General features: G+C 49.8%; 1 protein-coding gene and 1 long non-coding RNA gene across 5 annotated transcripts in view; one reads left to right on the top strand and one right to left on the bottom strand.

Annotated features, from left to right (window-relative positions):
• Positions 1-17,962, top strand: part of Ctdspl (CTD small phosphatase like) — a 117,675-nt gene that overhangs the window by 89,280 nt on the left and 10,433 nt on the right. For 2 of the 3 annotated variants that reach the window (XM_050141504.1, XM_050141506.1), the window contains exons 3-5: positions 5,093-5,125; positions 12,111-12,212; positions 15,436-15,492. In XM_050141504.1, the coding sequence (XP_049997461.1) occupies positions 5,093-5,125; positions 12,111-12,212; positions 15,436-15,492 (192 nt within the window). The remainder of the gene's footprint in view (positions 1-5,092; positions 5,126-12,110; positions 12,213-15,435; positions 15,493-17,962) is intronic. The other variant, XM_050141505.1, reaches the window with a different exon arrangement.
• On the bottom strand, positions 1,027-12,092 carry LOC126501065 (uncharacterized). 2 transcript variants are annotated; one of them, XR_007591530.1, is made up of 3 exons: positions 6,153-12,092; positions 3,682-3,850; positions 1,027-2,114 (listed from the first exon to the last, which is right to left on the bottom strand). It is a non-coding gene; the product is annotated as an uncharacterized lncRNA (long non-coding RNA). The 2 variants fall into 2 exon arrangements; XR_007591531.1 differs by having other exon boundaries at positions 6,598-12,092.

Below are 17,962 nucleotides of genomic sequence, written 5' to 3'. Positions count from 1 at the left end.
TCTCCAGGGCAGCTGAAGATAAACAGAAGCATAGCTTAAACAGAGAGCACAAAACAGAGTGAACCAGTTTCTGCTCACAGGTGACCAAGACGACGTCACCTGGTTTGACAGATTCAGCCGTGTGCCATTACCAAGACCACACCTGCCATCAAATGCTGATGGTTTAGGCAACAAGTAAAAGAAAATGAGCAACCAGTAGCTCAAACTGATTGCTTTTTCAATGTGAAGACTGAGTCAGTCGGGTGCTAAGTTGGTTTAGATCCCAGTGATGACATCAGAAACCCAGACTGTGTTCTTCCACTTGGCCATCTTTCTGCCTGGCTATCGCTGGCTCTGTGCCTCCCTCCTCACACCTGAGATTTACGTTCATGGGTGGTGGGGAGCTCTAGCATTGTCCATCTCTTTCACATTATTACTTTCATGGAAAACCCAGAACGTTGTCTGAGGGCTACCGACTTGCAGCAAGGATGACATGCAGAGAAATTCATATGGATGAGTTTCTACTCTCAGCCAAAATGAGGAATGACCCATGAGTTACTGGTCAGCATGAGTGTAGTTGTGGTTCAGTATCAACCTTGAAACCTACGAGGCTTAAAGCAGCGCAAGTTTGGCCAGCAAGATGATTCTTTATCATTGGATAAAGATGCTTGCTACTAGCGTGGACAACCTAAATTCTTTCCCAAGACTGTGACAAAGAGGACTGCCTCCTACAGGCTGTCTTCTGATCTGCGTATGCTTCAAGCAGTGGCTTATGCCCCCCCCCATACACACACAGGGCTAGAGAGAGGGGTCGGGGTTAAGAGCACGTGCTGAGGACCCAGGTTCAGTTCCTGGTACCCATGTGTTGGCTCGCAACCATCCGTAACTTCAGTTTAAGGGGTTCTAGTGCCCTCTTCTGACCTCTACAGACACTGCAACATGTGACACACACACACACACACACACATATGCAGACGAAATAGCTCACACACATAAAATGTAAATTTATTTTCATCTTAAATTTCATTTTTGAAATCGTTTGGAGAGCTGTCAGGAGGTTTTCATGTTTCCTTCCTCCATCATTTGTCATAGATTAGCTGAGTCTTCTGTGGAAATGCAGTAAGCTACAAATCTAAATCATTTCAGTCACATTTCAAAAATGTTTCAAAACAAATGCAATTAATTTTAATCATATTTTACTTAACCCAGTATATCCAAGGTTCAAACATGGGATCAACAGAATACTGTGGAGATAATCTCTTCTTATCTTACCAGTTCAGGAACTAATGAGTGCATTTTATACTCGCACACACCTGAGTGCGGGCTAGCCACGTCTCACGGGCTCAGTGGGACCTGTGTGCTGCTGTGAGTGGCTCCACTCATCTCTTTCATGAATGTACAGCATTGATGGACTAGCGGCTTGGCTTCCTTAACTGTCACAATCCCTGAAGGTTTTGACCCAGAAGCAAATGTATTTTGACTTTAGTGGCTGCAGCAAGACACATAACTATACCTACCAAACTTCAAAGGCAGTGAAGCAGAACCTTACCATGTACCCAGAAGAGAAGCTGGGATGACGGGGTACAGAGTGGCTAATGCCTATTACAATGAGTGCCAGATCGTTTCCATAATAGCATCAAACACAGCGTGATAAAGGAGAGCGGAAAGGAAAGAGATGGGTGCAGTGTACAAGGAAGAAGTCTAACTGCTAAGGCTAAGGCAATACTAGTATCAGATCGAGCAGAACTGAGTCAAATGTCTTAGGGGCTGGAGAGATGGCTCACTGGCCGCTCTTGCAGAGGCCCTGGGTTCAGTTCCCAGCGTCCATATGCGGGTGTCCCTCTGGGGGTTCCGATGCTCTCATCTGCCCTCCGCAGGCACCCACACACACCACATGCATACATATCACATGCATGCACACAAATAAAAATAAACACACCTGAAAGCATTAAACACAGTGAAGACGTTTGCAGTGATAAAAGGTGAGGAGGTACTTCATGACCCAGCCATCCTTCGTATGACCAGATGTGTGGCCAAGTATGAGAAGGAAGCTATGAGAAAATCATGATAGGAAGCTCTTCTGTCTTCTGAAAATGAGCAGCAAACAACACAGGCAAACCGTCGGTAGGCTCTGGCTGGTGGAATAAAACAGGAAAATGAAACAGTTGTTATAAATATGGAAAAATTATAAAATTAGCCGTGCTTGTGGATGGCGTCACTGTTGATATAGATGCCCGAGAGAGATAAAACTGATTTGAATGGCTGAGTGAAAGCTTGCTCTGTGCTTCTGGGTGGGCTGACATTCGCGTGGAAGGAAAAGCCATCAGAGATACTGAAGAAAGCTTAAGGAAGAACACACTGAAGGACAGCTGGCCTAGCAGATGTGACTCTGGTGTGTGTAGCTATCGTAACGTATAAAAGGAGAGTCCACTGTGGCTTGTCTCCTGGCCCCCATTCCAAGCAGCTCTCCCCATGCATTTCTGTCCTGTCCTGCTTAAAAACTATTGCTGCCAGCGGAGACCAGGGCATGGCTCAGCAGGAAGAGGCTTTGCTACCACACCTGACAACGTGAGTTCCATCCCTGGGACCCACGTCGGGGAAGGAGAGCATCAGTTCATGCACGTTGTCCTCCAGCCTCCACGCGTGCAGGGTGGCACATGCCCACAAGCATATGCAAAATGAATAAGCAGATGTAATGAACATGTTTTTAAAATAAGAGAATTAAGACACTGTCCCTGCTGAGAAGTGTCCTAAGCGAAGGGACCGGGATCCTCAGTGGTCCACTGAGATAAACACCCTGTAAAGGCTCCTCTGGGAGCAGTGGTCTCAGAATTACTGCTTATTCATGGCTTGCCTCTGTTCACGTTTGCAGAAATGTCTTTTTAAATAACTCAGGGTTGTTGTTTGAGCGGCGGGACTGGAGAGAAAGGTCAGAGGTTTGGCTGCTGTTCCAGAGGGCTAGCATTAGATTCTCAGCACCCATGTGGCAGCTCACAACCCTCTCTAACTCCAGCTATGAGGTCTGGCACCCCTTCCTGGCCTCCACAGGCACCAGGCACACATGTGGTATGCAGACATACATGCAATCAAAACACCCATACACATAAAATAAAAATAAGTCCTTTTAAATTTAGTTAAACCTAAAGTGGCGCTGTCTATAGAGCAAGTGGGACCTTGTGGGTAGAGCAAGCTGCCTCCCACCAGTGCCCACTGAAAACAGGCCAACAAGCCCACCCATGGAAATTGATCCCAGACCTGACTCTACCAAAGTCTCCAGGGCTTCAGTAGAAGGCCGTGGGCAGAAGGGAACAGGCAACCGCTGAGATGCCTTCACCCCCGGAAAGAGGAAGATCCAGGACCTTTTTCAACCATTCTTCAGTCACTGAAGGCACCTCAGCTACATCCTGGACCTGCAGGCCAGCAGCATCCAGAGACTAAGTGACCGAAAGACTCCAACATGACTGTGGAGGACCCCAGAAGTAAGAAGAGCATAAAAGGGATTACCAGAAACACAAACACACACATACCCCCTGTACACCATACCACACACACACACATATCCCATACATATACCTACCCTCCCTACACACACATGCATGCCCCTCATAGCACACGCATGGTCGCACATACACCTCTCTCTCACACACACACACACACATGTATGTGTGCACGCACACACACACAGTCCTCATCCCCACATACCTGTGGCTCATCACTTCTGTATGTTCACCGTCCATGGTCTGTCGACCCTCGGCTGTGCTCCCGTGGCCTCTTCACACATACGCTCGGCTCATGACCCGTGTTTCTGAGGCTCACTGAGTGGAGCTCTGTGGTCTCGGGCTGGAGCAAGGCTTCCTCCATGGGAGACTCCCTGGCGAGGCAGGGCAGAGATGCTTTACCTGTGCCGGTAGAGGACATCCTCGCCCAGTCATCTGGCCCAGTGTCACTGCTCGAAAGGGGCCAGCACTTATGAGCTTCTGGTTAAAATCTCCCTCCCAAATCCAGACCTTCGGAATGAAGTTCCCTGTGCCAGTTGTTGGACCCCGGGATTTGATTAGCATGTGCTGTCGTGTGGGAGAGCCTCTGATAGAGGCTGCTTAGAACTGTAGAAAGACCCCCATCTTGGGGGCCTCCTGGCAAAAGAACAAGCCATCCAGGTTATCTTCGGAGGAAAGAGGATTGCAATTACCCCCACAGAGGTGATGTCGAGGGGCCAGAGAGAATCGTGAAGTCACCTTGTGAGTCTTAGCAAAGCTACCAGGAGGTGCCAGCCACTTGCTTTTGCTATCAAGTTTGGCCTTCACAGGAGACCGTGTCTCTGGTGACCACCTTGGTGACCATGGATACATCTTTTCTCAAATCCTCCGATTAGAGACACGAAGCAGCACATCTCCCTGTCCCACCATATGAGAAGGAAACACACACACACAAAGTAAATATAGCTTTTCCCCCTTGTATTAACATTTACCAGTGTCCCCGCCACTCTGCAAGGCAGGTATTCTGGGCTGAAGCTCCTTGAGCCTCCTCCTTGGGGCATGAACATTCTTAACACTCTCAGTGAAAAGTCTTCTGTTTCCCTTAAAGGGGAAAGCTGCATTGGTAGCCTGGGAGGGAACTTCTTGTACCTTGCCCTGTCCCCCCTTTTCCCTTCTGTCCTCCACCCTAGGAGGACCTGGAGCGGTCGGTCAGGCATTCCTTGTTATCCGATCAACTTGCCCCCCTTTCGCTGTGTGTTCTACTCGTGTCCTTTTAGGGGGGAAATTGCTTGAAAACAAGAAACAAGCCGGTTATTAGAGGGGTGGGGATCAAAATCGGAGTGTTCAGTTTTGTTTTTAAGTTACAGTTGTATTCCTGGGAGCAGGGCACATGCTGTTTAAATTAACAGAGAGGCCTGAGCCTCAGAAGCCCTTCTTCCTAGGCCGGGAGGGGTCTGGAAGCAGCTCGGGCCTGCTCCCTCCCGGAAGTCCCTGGCTTCCTCTGCTCGCTGCCACCAGGGTGCAGGGGTGGGAAGGCCATTGCTGTGTTTCTGCTCAAGAGAGCTTAGAAGTTTCTTTAGAGAATGTGGTCTTTTTGTTTTCCATCCTGACGGTGATTTTCTTTTCTTTTTCCTCAGGGTGACCAGAGGCAGGTCATTCCCGTACCAAGTGTATGTATCCTTATCCCGTTCTGTTAAAGCATGCGTGACATCCCCCAGTGCATTTCCTACTCGGGAAAGGTTTTCCAGCGTTCTCGCTTCTGCTGAGTTTTATCATGTGGTGTAACCAGCTATATTCTGCTAGAGAGAGAGAGAGAGAGAGAGAGAGAGAGAGACAGAGAGAGACAGAGACAGAGAGAGACAGAGAGAGAGACAGAGAGAGAGACAGAGAGAGACAGAGAGAGAGAGGAGGAGGAGCAAGAAAACAAAGCTAGTTTGAGCTGTGTACAGAAAACAGACTCTGCAGCGTTCACCCACCTTGCCCCTCTTTTCTCCTGCAATCCTCACCTCCTTACTCCCAAGAAAAACCTCCCAGCTTCGGTAAACCGAGATGGCTTGTGCCCAGCCCTCCCTCCGTACTGCACTGGGCCAGCTCTTCTGACCAGGAGAGCAGCACACATTGCCCAGACTCGCTTCCTCACAGCAGAGTCTGGCTCACTGGACCTGCTCGCTGTTCCGGGCTGCTTAAACTCCCAGGACCCAACCAACCCCTCAGACCTCTCGGCCAGCTGCTCTGCGACTTGTCAGGCCACCTCACCAACCCTTTGAAAACCTTGAATTCTATAGCGAAGTTGTACCTGCGTCCCCAGGCCTTCACTGAGCCTGCCTTTCCCGCTCCTGTATGCTCCCCCACCTCCTGCTCAGCCCGCAGCACTCTATATCCAGCTATTTCCCGGAGGAACTTTACAGCAAGGCACAGCCCCATGTCCTCAGGGAAGGATCCAGTTTCTAGAACAGTCTGTGAATTGGTCTTTTAGTTTATAAGGATTACCCGATTCCCATTATGGGATTCCAGTCTGTGTGTGTGTGTGTGCTTTGCCGTATTTCCTGAAGCCTCCCAGAAGTACAGCTATCCTACACCCAATAGTGTGGGTTTTACGAATTTGGGTTGCCCGAGATTGCAACTGGCCCAAAAAAAGTCAATCACTTTGCTTTTCTCAATGCCTAGGGGTTGGGCTTCCCTGGGGGAGAGACTGACCAGGCCAGGTAGCCACTGAGCCAGTGTTTCCAGCGATGCCCAGCAGGCTCCATCAAGGGCTACCTTTAACCTCTACGGAGGTATTCTCGTGCATGGGTGGCAGCAGTGGGTGTCCTCTCGATGTCACTGCTGCACACAGAGGTAACTCATGGCCGGCTGTAGATCTGGGTGCCAAAGGAAAGGAGCTGTGGGCCGTGCAAACTGCTGACGAAACCGGGCTCAAACCATGCACAGAGTCCCAGCATACAGTAGATAGGGCCGAGAAGGCTCCTTGTGTAATTTACCCGAGTATCAGATCAGTGAACTCCAGGCTCTGTCCTACATCTACTGCAGACAGTGGGGCACATGTGACTCTTGGGACTGGCTTCCCAAGAGGCAGCACCTGGCTGAAGTAACTCTAATCGTGTCTTCGTGTTGATGCCTCCAGCCCCGTAACGAGAATTACCTTGTGCGTAGTAAACCAGCTCTCTACCACTGAGCGATATCCCCCATCCAGTCCCAAGTTGCACCTTTGAATGATGATCTGAAGGGAAACAGTTCCACCATTGGGCATGGTGTCACCTCCACTGCCTGCTCAGCATGTGGAACTGAGGACAAGGTCAGCTAGGCTCAATTCAGTCCTGAGGTTTACATCTTGGCATCCCTGGTAAAGTCTGTACTAATTTCCCAAGGCCCCGGGTCACTTAGGTAGAGTGACCCTGTGGAGCAAAGGGTGTTCTGGGTAATACTGAGTGACTAAAGCTAGGTCCACATCAAAGGACTAGATACCTAAGCAACTTCAGGACCAGGTTCCCTGGCCTCATGAAGGCTTTCTCCAGGAAAGAGGAAGGGCCATCTGATGCCACGGGTGCCCACGGCAACTGCTGGCACAGAATCCCCCATCTCTGCTTCGGGCCCCACCCCCGCTTCTCTCGTTCATATGCTGGTCTTTTTGCAAGTGCAGAAGTTTCAGACTTTGAACTTTTTATTCAACAATAATTCAAGCCAGTAGTTAAACTTTAAATGATGAGAAATTAAGATAAGGGGGAAAGGGTTCTCCGGGCAGTGCCCACAGTCTAGCATAACTCTCGTTAATGTTTGTCCCACCCTCTCAGAAAGCTCCCAAGCAAACATGTTTATACACACGAGACTGCGTTGCTCCCGCCATTCCGCAGGCCGTCTGATGCTAGTAACGGACGCCCTGAACATCTTTGCACAGATCAGCATATGTACCTCTACCTCATTGTTTTGCCTGCCACTGACTGCATTCACGCGGCTGTTTGTGTAGTCACAAGCATTTGTGCAGGAGTGTCTGTGCGTCCATGGACCTCTCCATCGGGTCCTAACGGAAAACACTGGGTCCAGCAGCCTAGTCCGCATTGTTAGCTGTTGAAGCCAAACTGCCCTCTAACACTGACGACTGTGAGCTGGCCCCATTCCCTCTCAGAAATGCTTTTCAGATGCTCCCAGCCTTTGCTAATCCAAAAGCGAAGAATGCTGTTGATTTATTGCTTTAACTGGCATCTGTGGACCAGTGAATATGAGCGGCCTCTCACTGGCCACGTACCTTGCTTCCATTCTGTCTGTCTAGGCTTTATCTTGTCCTCCCTTTTGTAAATGTTCAGGAAGTGGTGCTTGGGCCTAAGAGAAGGAGCTCAGCTGGTAAAGGTATTGCCAAGGCCAATGACCTGAGTCTGACTCCCTGGGACCACATGACAGAGACAGAGAGAGATCACCAACCCCCACAGTTGTCCTGTGACCTCCATATATCCACACAAACGCACGTGCGCACACACACATACACAAATTTTTTTAAGTTTTTAATGTTAAAACACTATAGTATATCTTTTGACTGTGTTTACGATCGTTTTGGCCTCAAAGAAATTTTAATGTTCTATAGGTAAATGTATTCGTCTGATGTTTTATGACCCCTAATCTGTGCTTTGGGAGACCTATCCACTCTGTAACTGTGACTCATGACCCATGTCCTCCTCTGAGATTTTGATGTCCTTCATTCATTTAGAAAGCAGGGGATAGTCTCCAGTGGCCACTCTGCTGCCCTGAACCTGTACTGAGCCCTCATCTCTGACACACCACTGGAATGACATGTTTACACGGACCATTGAAAATTTCAGTTAGTAGCTTTCGTATCCCACCTGTGGGCTGGGAGTCAGGGCTTCCTCACTGGGAAGCTTCACGGGTTTTGTACTTATGCTCGGATGTTGAAGGCTAAGGAAGAAATGTAGGGGATGGGAAGTTCACATGGCTTGAGACGAGCTTGTGAACGTGGCGTCCTCCATGAAAGAATCCACACGGTCTGTGGCCCAAGTCCTGTTGTCCCACAGTCTTGCTGAAGTTCACACTCGGAGGCCCGGCGGTATAGCTGAACATTGAAGTGAAAGGGGAACAGCGGGATTGACTTAACAGTCAGCCTGTGTTGTCTGCCAAAAGCTTTTAATAAAACTGGAATTTCATTTCCAGACTTCAGATGGCAAACCACCATGCCTTTCTCCTCTCCCACTTCTGTGTTTCTGCCCCATCCTGCAAGTCCCATACGTGCATTTGTGTAAGTGACTCTGTATAGAAGAGGCCATTCTTGCCGCGCAGAGGTGGCGCACGCCTTTAATCCTAACCCTCTGTAGGCAGAGGCAGGCGGATCTCTGTGAGTTCGAGGCCAGCCTGGTCTGTAAGAGCTAGTTCCAGGACAGCTCCAAAGCTACAGAGAAATCATGTCTAAAACAGAGAGAGAGAGAGAGAGAGAGAGAGAGAGAGAGAGAGAGAGAGAGAGAGAGAGAGAGAGAGAGAGAGAAAGGGCTATGGCCCTTTTATCATACTCAGTGGCCTGTGCTTGTAATCCCACCACCAAGAGGGTTGAGAGTTCCAGACCAACCAGAGCTAAACGGCCAGCAAGGTGTTTGGTGCTTGCCTAGTGAGTTTGACAACCTGAGTTCGCCCCTAGGACCCACATACAGGTGGAAGAAGTCAGCAGACTCCAGAGTTGTCCTCTGACTTTCACATATATGCCACGACACGCATGCATGGCATCAGGTGCCCACACACAATAATGATAATTAAAAGGTTTTGTTTTGTTTTAATGACTAGCCTGGTGGTACAGGCTTCTAATTTCTGCTATTTGGGAGGCTGAGTAGAGTGAATTCAAGGCCAGCCTGGGTACCTTAGTCAATCTTGTCTCACGTTTTCAGAAGGGAAAAGAGGATAGGTGTGATTCAGTGCTAGGGTGTTTACCCAGCATGCATGCCGGCCGGTTCAGCTTATAGTTCTACTGTAAATATGGACGGCCCTTCTTGATGTAACAGGAGCTTTTCTTGTTCTTAAGCTTTATGATGACCTCAGAGATTTGGTTAAATCTTCAAATGACTGATTCAACACACTATGGTGGCTTTACAGTGTCTTTGTATTGCCAAGAACATAGCTGGCTGACCAGAGGTCTTAGCATGGGCTGAGGAATTTGCATTCCTCCCAAGGAGACCCCAGAGAAGCTGTGTGAAGGGCTGGGTTGATGGAGTTCTCCCTCCTTGCATCTTGCTGGAGCCTGGCCTTCCTCTCTGCTGTAAAATCAGTAGCTTACTTAGCCGAGTTTCGCCGCTCTGACCCTTCCTTCCCTGCATCATTTGGTCTGAGCTATCTGGTTTTCTTAATTGCTGTTCACTCAATGCTTGTACAGTGTGGGACATATGCTGAGAAGGTAATTTTTAGTCTTGGGCTTGGAAAATCTCTGAGCCGCTTTGGGAAGATCTTTGATGTTTTCAGATCTGTGAGGGGTAGAATTGCTAGAGCCTTGTTTCCCAGGCCAGCAGTTTAAGTGACTGGAGTTATAAACATTGCTTTAGTAGCTGTGCGTGCAGCCAAGAGGAAGGCTGGAGGGAAGGATGCTCGACCTGGGTCGGGGAGATCGAAAGGGAAAAAGTCTTGCCTGTCCGTAGTCTTCACAGTGAGACTGTGTCTGTCACAGACTTGTGTGATAAAATCAAAGCAAATTTTACCATGGTCACACGCACACCTTCTGCTATGGCACAAAGAATTCCCTATCTTTTGGTTGTGTTCAACCCTGCCCTTTTTTAAAAAAAAAAAATGCTTTTGTACAAAACTTGTTGTGAGTTTGTTATCTTTTTTTTTTAACACCCCGCTAACTCTGTCGTTTACAATGATGGAAACAGGTCCCCTCTCAGTCCCTGAATTCCACATCAGCAGCCAGGGCACCTCCCACCTCCCTTGCTAGTGCCGGAGGAGGCCGTGGGGTACCGGAAGCCAGCTTTAGTTAGAGCTCTGGGAAGTGGGCCTTCTGGGCCTTTTCTTCCCCGTGATTTAGAAAAAGGCATCAATGCCAAGCACCCTGGAGTTAGGACTGCTTCTGGCCCCACATGTCACCTCCTGCTCAGCCCCTGTCCTGGGTGATCATGGTACCTGCCTCTTTAGCTAACCCGCTGTGTGGCTTGCACTCACTCGCGGCTAGCTAGGGTTCAATTCTATTGTGTTTGCAGTCCTGGAACTAGTGCCCCACACATGCCAGCACTCTACCACTGAGCTAGATCCCAGCCCTACTTTTGGGCCAGGGTCTCGCTAAGTTGGCCAAAGAAGTCCCTGAACTCACTGTGTAGCCTAGACAAGTGTGGCTCCTCCTCCTGCCGCGGCCTCCTGAGCAGCCCTCTTGGGATCACAAGTGTGCACCATCCAGCTTCAAAATTGCTATTTTTTTTCCCTTAGCTAATGTTCAGAAGTGAAGGGAACCAGCCACTTTATAGAACATACTTCTGATTTCATGCTTGCTTGTCTTGCTTGAAAAACTCCACCATTCATTCTTCCGTCGCTGAGTCTAGATATTTAATTATGTTTTGTTTTGCATCAAATATTAAACAGTTTGCAGGAAAAAATTAACTAGTTAACATTAGCCTCTGAACATACCACAGTCAATTAAAATACTTCACATTATCTCTGGAATGAAGCAAGGCCCAAAGAAATATACTCAAAACAGAGCAGGCTGGCTGAAATCACAAAGCAGTGTGTTAGCTCTTTATGACCCCACCACAGGAAAAGAGTCAGCTGCTACGAGAACCGGTTGGGGGAGCAGAGGACTTGCTCAACACAGCACGTGGATTAAAGTCTAACTTGATGTTAGAGGTACAGATGCCCCAACCATCGGTTTCACGCCACAACAGTGGAGGTGTTGTGCCCACCAGTTTCAATTTTAATACGTGAAGGACAACGTGTTGGTGGGTCAACAGCTTCTCTTCAAGTATTTCAGAATGCCAGGCACGAGGCTGGAGAGACAATTAAGACTTTGTTACCCTTGCAGAGGACCTGGACTCAACTTCAAGCAGCCACAAAGGTGGTTCACAGCCTGTAACTGCAGTTCCAGGGATTTGACGCCCTCTTCTGGCCTCTACAGGCACTGCAGGCACAATGGGCACATACAGACCAGCAGGCACACATGCATACACATAAATAAATGTATCACGGATCTAACATAGCTCCAAAGTTTCCTGACATGTTACAGTGAAATTTAGGCAAACCATGAGCTCAGGAAATAGGCTGTGAAGTCAGAATAGTTGTTACATGGAACTGTTCATTTCTAATGTGATTCATTTTAATAATAATGGCCACCCTGTGGGTGCCAGGGAAGTGCTGGGTGGTTGAGTGACGGTACAACTGATAAACATCTGTTTTACATGGAACTATAATTGCCTCAACTGATAACAATAATAAGTGTCTGAGGTGATATTGAACGCCAGGCTTGGTGCCAGAGCCCAGGCATCAGTCACAGAAAGACACGGTTTCAGTGGGACAGAATCCCCATTGCAGAATCTCTGTTATTGCTTTTAGTAAAGGGACCTGATAAGCCTCTAAATGTCTGCTTTCATTTGCACAGCGTTAATGTAGTCTCTGCTGTAGCAGAGGTGGGGGGAGGGTCAGCCTCTTACATTGAGTTTATAATATTGATTTTTTTTTTTCTTCCTTTAGCCACCAGCTAAATACCTCCTTCCAGAGGTGACGGTGCTCGACTATGGGAAGAAATGTGTGGTCATTGATCTGGATGAGACCCTGGTGCACAGTTCATTTAAGGTAAGGTCCACATTCAGGATCTCGTGGAGGTCTTTTTGACGTCATAACCGTGTGAAAAGGGTGAGGGCTATGGCTGTGTGTGTGCCCACGCGTGCACGTGACTCCACTCCTCATGAAGAAATCCCAAGAACTCAGGGTTTGCCCAGGTGGACGTGAGCTATGATAGTTGAATATTAGCACATTGGTTTGGGGAGGAAATTGCTGGGCTGCCAGTATCACCGAGTACTTCCTTGAGGACTGGGACTCCCCCACTCTCAGCTCGGTGGAAGTGCTTTTAGGTTCAGGGGGTAGGGACAATCAGTGCCTGGGGATGTGATGTTTTTGAGGTAACTGGAGCACTGTGCACCTTACTGGGCGGGGCATGGGGAGGGGTATTGCTGAAAACTGTTGGGCACCCTGCTGCCCTGGTCATGTCCCCAGGTTAATTTTTGAATGAAGCCTTGTCCAGTGGACTGGGCCGTTCATCCCTACCGTTCTCCCACTGGGGTTGTTGTTTCCGTCACGGCTGAGTACCCACCCTCACAGCCCCTCTCTGTGGGCGACGAGCTGCCACTAAGCTACGTCTAAGTGAATGGCACTCACCTCCCCGCCAGGAACAGCTACAGCAGCAGAGGGCCTCCGCACCCGCGTGACAGGAGCTACGTTAAGACAATGACTTCATTCATTTCTCCTCAAAGTAGAAGAAAGTGTTTAAGGGAGGCAAAGGCTGCCAACATTTGGAAAAGGTGGTTGGTGTGCTGGTGAGAAGCAGTGGGTGTTGAGCCTGGTTCGGGTCACCGTGGGCTATTCCCGTCGGTGAAGCTGCTCTACCCTGGCCAGTGCCCCTACATTCCTCCTCCCCCAGCCCCCACCCTGGGATGCCTCTTGCTCCACTGAGAGATGTGACTGGCGCCACCCGTGATGGGCTGGGTGTCTCACCCGAGCCCTTGGCATTCCTGTCAGGCCATCAGTAGGGAAGAACCATCAGATTTACCATGCACCTTCCTGTTGGGAACAACATGGTACATGGTGCCTTCTCACTGAACAAACAGGACAAGGCCAGGAGGCAGTCCCTGAAGGCTTTGGAAGGTGGATAACCTGGCTTGTAGGACCACCTCATTACCCAGCATTCCAAGGGCTGGACTCTTCCAGGATTGGTCCTGGGGCCACTGGGGCCTTGTGTCCAAGCTCCATTCTAAACGTCATTGCAACATTTCTCCTTCCATGAAGCAAGCGGCTCAGGGCTTCCTGTGCAGAGCGGGGTCAGTCACTGTCATAGCATAGACCCATTCTCCCAAGGCCTCTGGACAGACTGCCCAAGATGGCCAAAGGTTCCTGGCTCCAGCGCAGGGCCTTGGCAGCCCTGACGTCTCTGGACCCTGCTCAGACTGCCACAGGCAGTAAACAGAATTTCCTCATTTCTTCCCTGACCTGAGTACATTTTAGAATTATCTCTTATCTTTTTATTTATCTATTTTTGTGACGAGCGTGAGTTACATGTATGCCGTGGCATGTGTGTGTGTCTGTGTAAGGTCAGAACACACTTTTAGGGTCAGGTCTCTCCTTACACCATGGGTTCGTGGGCTCAAACTCTTCAGGCCTACCCAGTGCTGAGCTGTGTTTCCTTGCTTCCACCTCACAGGCTCGGCCTGAGCTACTTTTCCAACTCGGGTTAGGGTTTTTCATGTCGTGGCCATCTCAGTCTTTTGGGAAGTGAGCGCTGTGGGCCTCTGGTATGACACACAAGCCATGACACATGAGAGCCTAGCAGCCGTGCTTGGCAGCTGAGGCTGATTCTCCTCTTACTTCACCATGTGGAGTGTGATTTCATAATCCGAGGCTTGTGACAGTTATTCTTCGATCGTTTTTCTCTGTTTCTCATAACTTGATATTTCAGTGGTAAAGTTATGAAATTTTGAGTTTATCCCTTGCTTTTCTACCCTGGGAACAGATAAACTATGGTCTTAAACCTCAGCAGCACCGCCACATCTGGGTGCTTTGTGGCAGGATGTTGGTGTAGCACGCTCCACATAGTGATGGGGCGATGGTCTAGCACACTCCACATAGTGATGGGGCGATGGTCTAGCACACTCCACATAGTGATGGGGCGATGGTCTAGCACACTCCACATAGTGATGGGGCGATGGTCTAGCACACTCCACATAGTGATGAGGTGATGGTCTAGCACACTCCACATAGTGATGAGGTGATGGTCTAGCACACTCCACATTCTTCAGTTTATATGCCGATGAAGAGTGTGCAGTACACCGATGAACTTAAAGGCAGACCCAATTTACAGTCTAACCAGAGGCTCGGCACACCCTCTCCACACAGTGGCCACCATGCACTTCCTCTGTCTTTTTCTGTGTCTCTCTTGCCCGTAGGATCTGCACGCTGATGAGTCTTTTGGACTGTTCCTTAATTTTTCTAGCTTGTGAAATTCTGTTTAGAATACATATGAGCCTGTCATTGAGCTACAATGACTGCTAAAGTCCTATTTTATTTCCAAATGCGTCCACTACTCTCCAAGAGTTACGTCCAATGCCTGTGACGTTGTGGGTAGGCTGGGTTTTGTGTTTTTTAGAACAGAGCAGTTGAGAGGGTGTCTGCCTTCCAACCCCAGAGCAAGAAACCAGGCCAGGTCACCAGGCAGGGCCCGAGGCTGCTGATGGAGCCATGGGGACCCATGAGACATCATGCCCACCACCACAGCAGTTGTACAGGGCAGACACTGGAGCCGGAGAGGGAGGTCTGCCCAGGCCCCTGGTGGGCGGCATCTGGCTTTCCACCCGCTGTGGGTTGGTGCTCTGAGCATCCCCTGCCAAGCTGCCCACACTGTGAGTCCAAGGACAAATTACTTTTCCAGTGGTGGTGACTCTGGCCAGTAGGCTTTCATCGCTGCCCCCTGGTGGCCAACATTGGTTCCCCTCATCCTGTCTGGGTCCCCAGGCAAGGGCTGGACTCTCTGAAGAGCCCGTTCTTTTGCCAGGCTGCGCCACCCTTTGTGGTGGAGGCAGGCGAGTGACCAGGAGGTTGGACCAGAAAGCTGAAATGCCACGACAATCAGAAAGAAACGTGCCTTCCTGTTTGTGTTATTTCAAGGACCCAAGGCATATGCCAGCACCCTCCTGAACTGTTTCCCCCAGTTATCAAAATATTGGTCCAGGCAAGCTTTTTTCTTGCTAAAATTTCCAATTTTCTTTCCCCTTTCAGACGTATTAATCACAGTTCCTTTTCTCTCTAGCCCATTAGTAATGCTGATTTCATTGTTCCCGTTGAAATCGATGGAACTATACACCAGGTAAGAAATCGAAGCTAACCTGGAGTTGTGCGAGCATTTTCTTCTCGTGACCACATTCCCTGCGAATGTCATTTCTGAATTTTCATCTCCATGGTGATTTTATTCCAGCCACAGGAAAAAAACTTTGTATAATAAATACAGTGACCCAGGCGTGGAGACAGAGGCAGACGGATCTCTGAGTTGGAGGCCAGCCTGGTCTACAGAGCGAGTTCCAGGATAGCCAAAGCTGATACACAGAAAAATCCTGTCTCAAAAAAACCGAAAGGAAATAAATGAGTGCAGTAAATGAACCCTAACCCTGCCTCACACACATTGTCTTACACCGGGTTAATGAGGGGCCTTTTCTGCTCACAGTCGTTAGATGTGATTGTTCTTTGGTTTCATTTATTTAGACTTTCGGGAGTTTCTATTTTCACTATTTTATTACTTTAAAAAACAATCTAAATTCCCACTCCCTCCCCTCCTCCTACTCCCTCCCCTCCTCCCTCTCCCTCCACAGATCCTCCCTCCCCTCCCCCTCCAATCCTAAGAGAGGGCCATGCACCCCGCCCTGTGAAAAGTCCAAGGCCCTCCCTACTACATCTAGGTTGAGCGAGGTTTACATCCAAAGAGAATAGGGTCCCAAGAAGCCAGTACATGCCGTGGAGACAAACCCCAGTGTCACTATCGGTGGCCCCTCAGTCTGCCCCAGCTGTCAACCCCCTTCTCCCCACCCCAACCCCATTGCAGGCTTGACATCTAGTTACTGACCTCCTGTGATTGCTTTAGGCCACTCTGCTAGCATGCAACAGGGAAATACCTCCAGTCAGCCACTATGGGGCATTCTTGGGAAGAGGTGTTTTGTTTTGGGGGTGTTTATTGTTTGTTTGGTTGGTTTGGTTTGGTTTTTGTCTTTGTCATCAGCAAGCTTTTCTGGAAATGGCTTCATTTATGAATAGATTAGAAGCGTGGTCGGAGACCTAGCCTCGGAGGTTAAAGTAGAGGCAGCTTTTGTCAGATTCCCCTTAGGAGCGATGGGACCATCTCCCCTGGTGACGCCAAGGCCTTGGGGGAGAGTATGTGGCCTCAGAAGGCAGCAGGGAACATCTAGTTCCTAAGCCACATGGGATGTCATTTCTTAATGATGTCAATAAGGCCCCGTGACTCTTGAATGCAGTCACAACTGTCCAGGCCTGTGACAAAAGTCAGCCGGATAGCCACCTCACTGCCCAGATGGGGAAACTGAGGCTTAGGGAAAGGGTTGGCTCAAAATTATATGTGAAAAGTATCAAAATGAGAATCCTGACTCCCGAGCCAGGGTTCTTTTTTTTAGACTTAGACCTAGCTTTGCAAGAAGCGGGACCTGGGAAAGGCGGTGTCTCCACATCTCACGCTTTAAAGCCATGGTAAAGCCAGAGCTGTAGGCACCTGGGCATTTAACATTCGCAACCAGCATCTGCTGGTTAACTCGGCCCCCCCGACAAGCAGTTCAGACTTCTGCACTGAGTACTGTGGTTGGGCAGAGCTTGAGATGAGGCATGGGAGGGCTTCCCAGTGCCGTGGAGAGAAAGTAATCCTCCACACCATGTGACCGCGAGCATGTGCAGCTCCCCCAGCCCCTTCTCTTTGACCCTAGACACGCCGGGGCTGGGATTAGAGACTCCTAAAGGGAGGAAGCCACAGGTGCTAAAGCAAGAGGACCAAGGCCCTGGCGAAGACCGTGGCCTCGTTCAAGTAATCCAGGATAGGCTGTGCAGGTCCCAAGGGGCCTATTCTTGGTTACTTGCACGGGGACGCGGGCCTGGACGCCGGCATCCGGGCCCAGGACCCTCCTTTCTGCCAAAGGCGCCAACATCAGAGTTCCCTGCCAGTCTCCAGCTCTTTGCACGTAGCCAAGCGTGCTGTCCAAGCATTCCTCCCAGGGACACAGGACGGGAGGCCACACCCAGTCCCTGGCACCAGGACCAAGGAGTGTTGCGAGCGAAGGGGGTCCTGCGGCTGCTGCAGCCACAGCTCTATCCTCAGCCCAAGCCCCCACCCCAGCTCAGCAGGGTCCTATTGGTACTCAGTCTCCCTTCCCTCCGGCCCCTCCCTCGACCCCCAACCGCAGAACCAGGCCCCAGACCCACTCTTTCAGCTAGCAGGGTGGGCGCTCTCCCACCTAGCCGTTGACCGGCACAGCACCTTTTTCTGGGGTGCGGCGAAGCAGGTGTTTCCACGTGGGAATGTCGTCACCGGCAAGGTCTTCTCACAGGTGGTGCAGAGCCCTGTGCCTCCCTCTCCAGAGCCTGCCTTCCTCTCTCTCTCTCTCTCTCTCTCTCTCTCTCTCTCTCTCTCTCTCTCTCGCTTGCTCTCGCTCTTGCTCTATGTACTTACTGCCACCCAATTCTTCACCTGCAGCTGCTCCTCCCTGGCACAGCCTCACATTCTCTGGCTGCCTATGATTGGCTGGGCGCACGGGCTTCAGCCCAACACCAAGCGTGTTGTCAAG

This window comes from Alexandromys fortis, unplaced genomic scaffold (assembly GCF_014885135.2).
Source record: "Alexandromys fortis isolate MF-2015 unplaced genomic scaffold, M_Fortis_MF-2015_v1.1 scaffold_44, whole genome shotgun sequence".
Classification (NCBI taxonomy): domain Eukaryota; kingdom Metazoa; phylum Chordata; class Mammalia; order Rodentia; family Cricetidae; genus Alexandromys; species Alexandromys fortis.
Note: the sequence above shows the minus strand (reverse complement) of the source record. Positions and strands in the feature narration are given on the sequence as shown.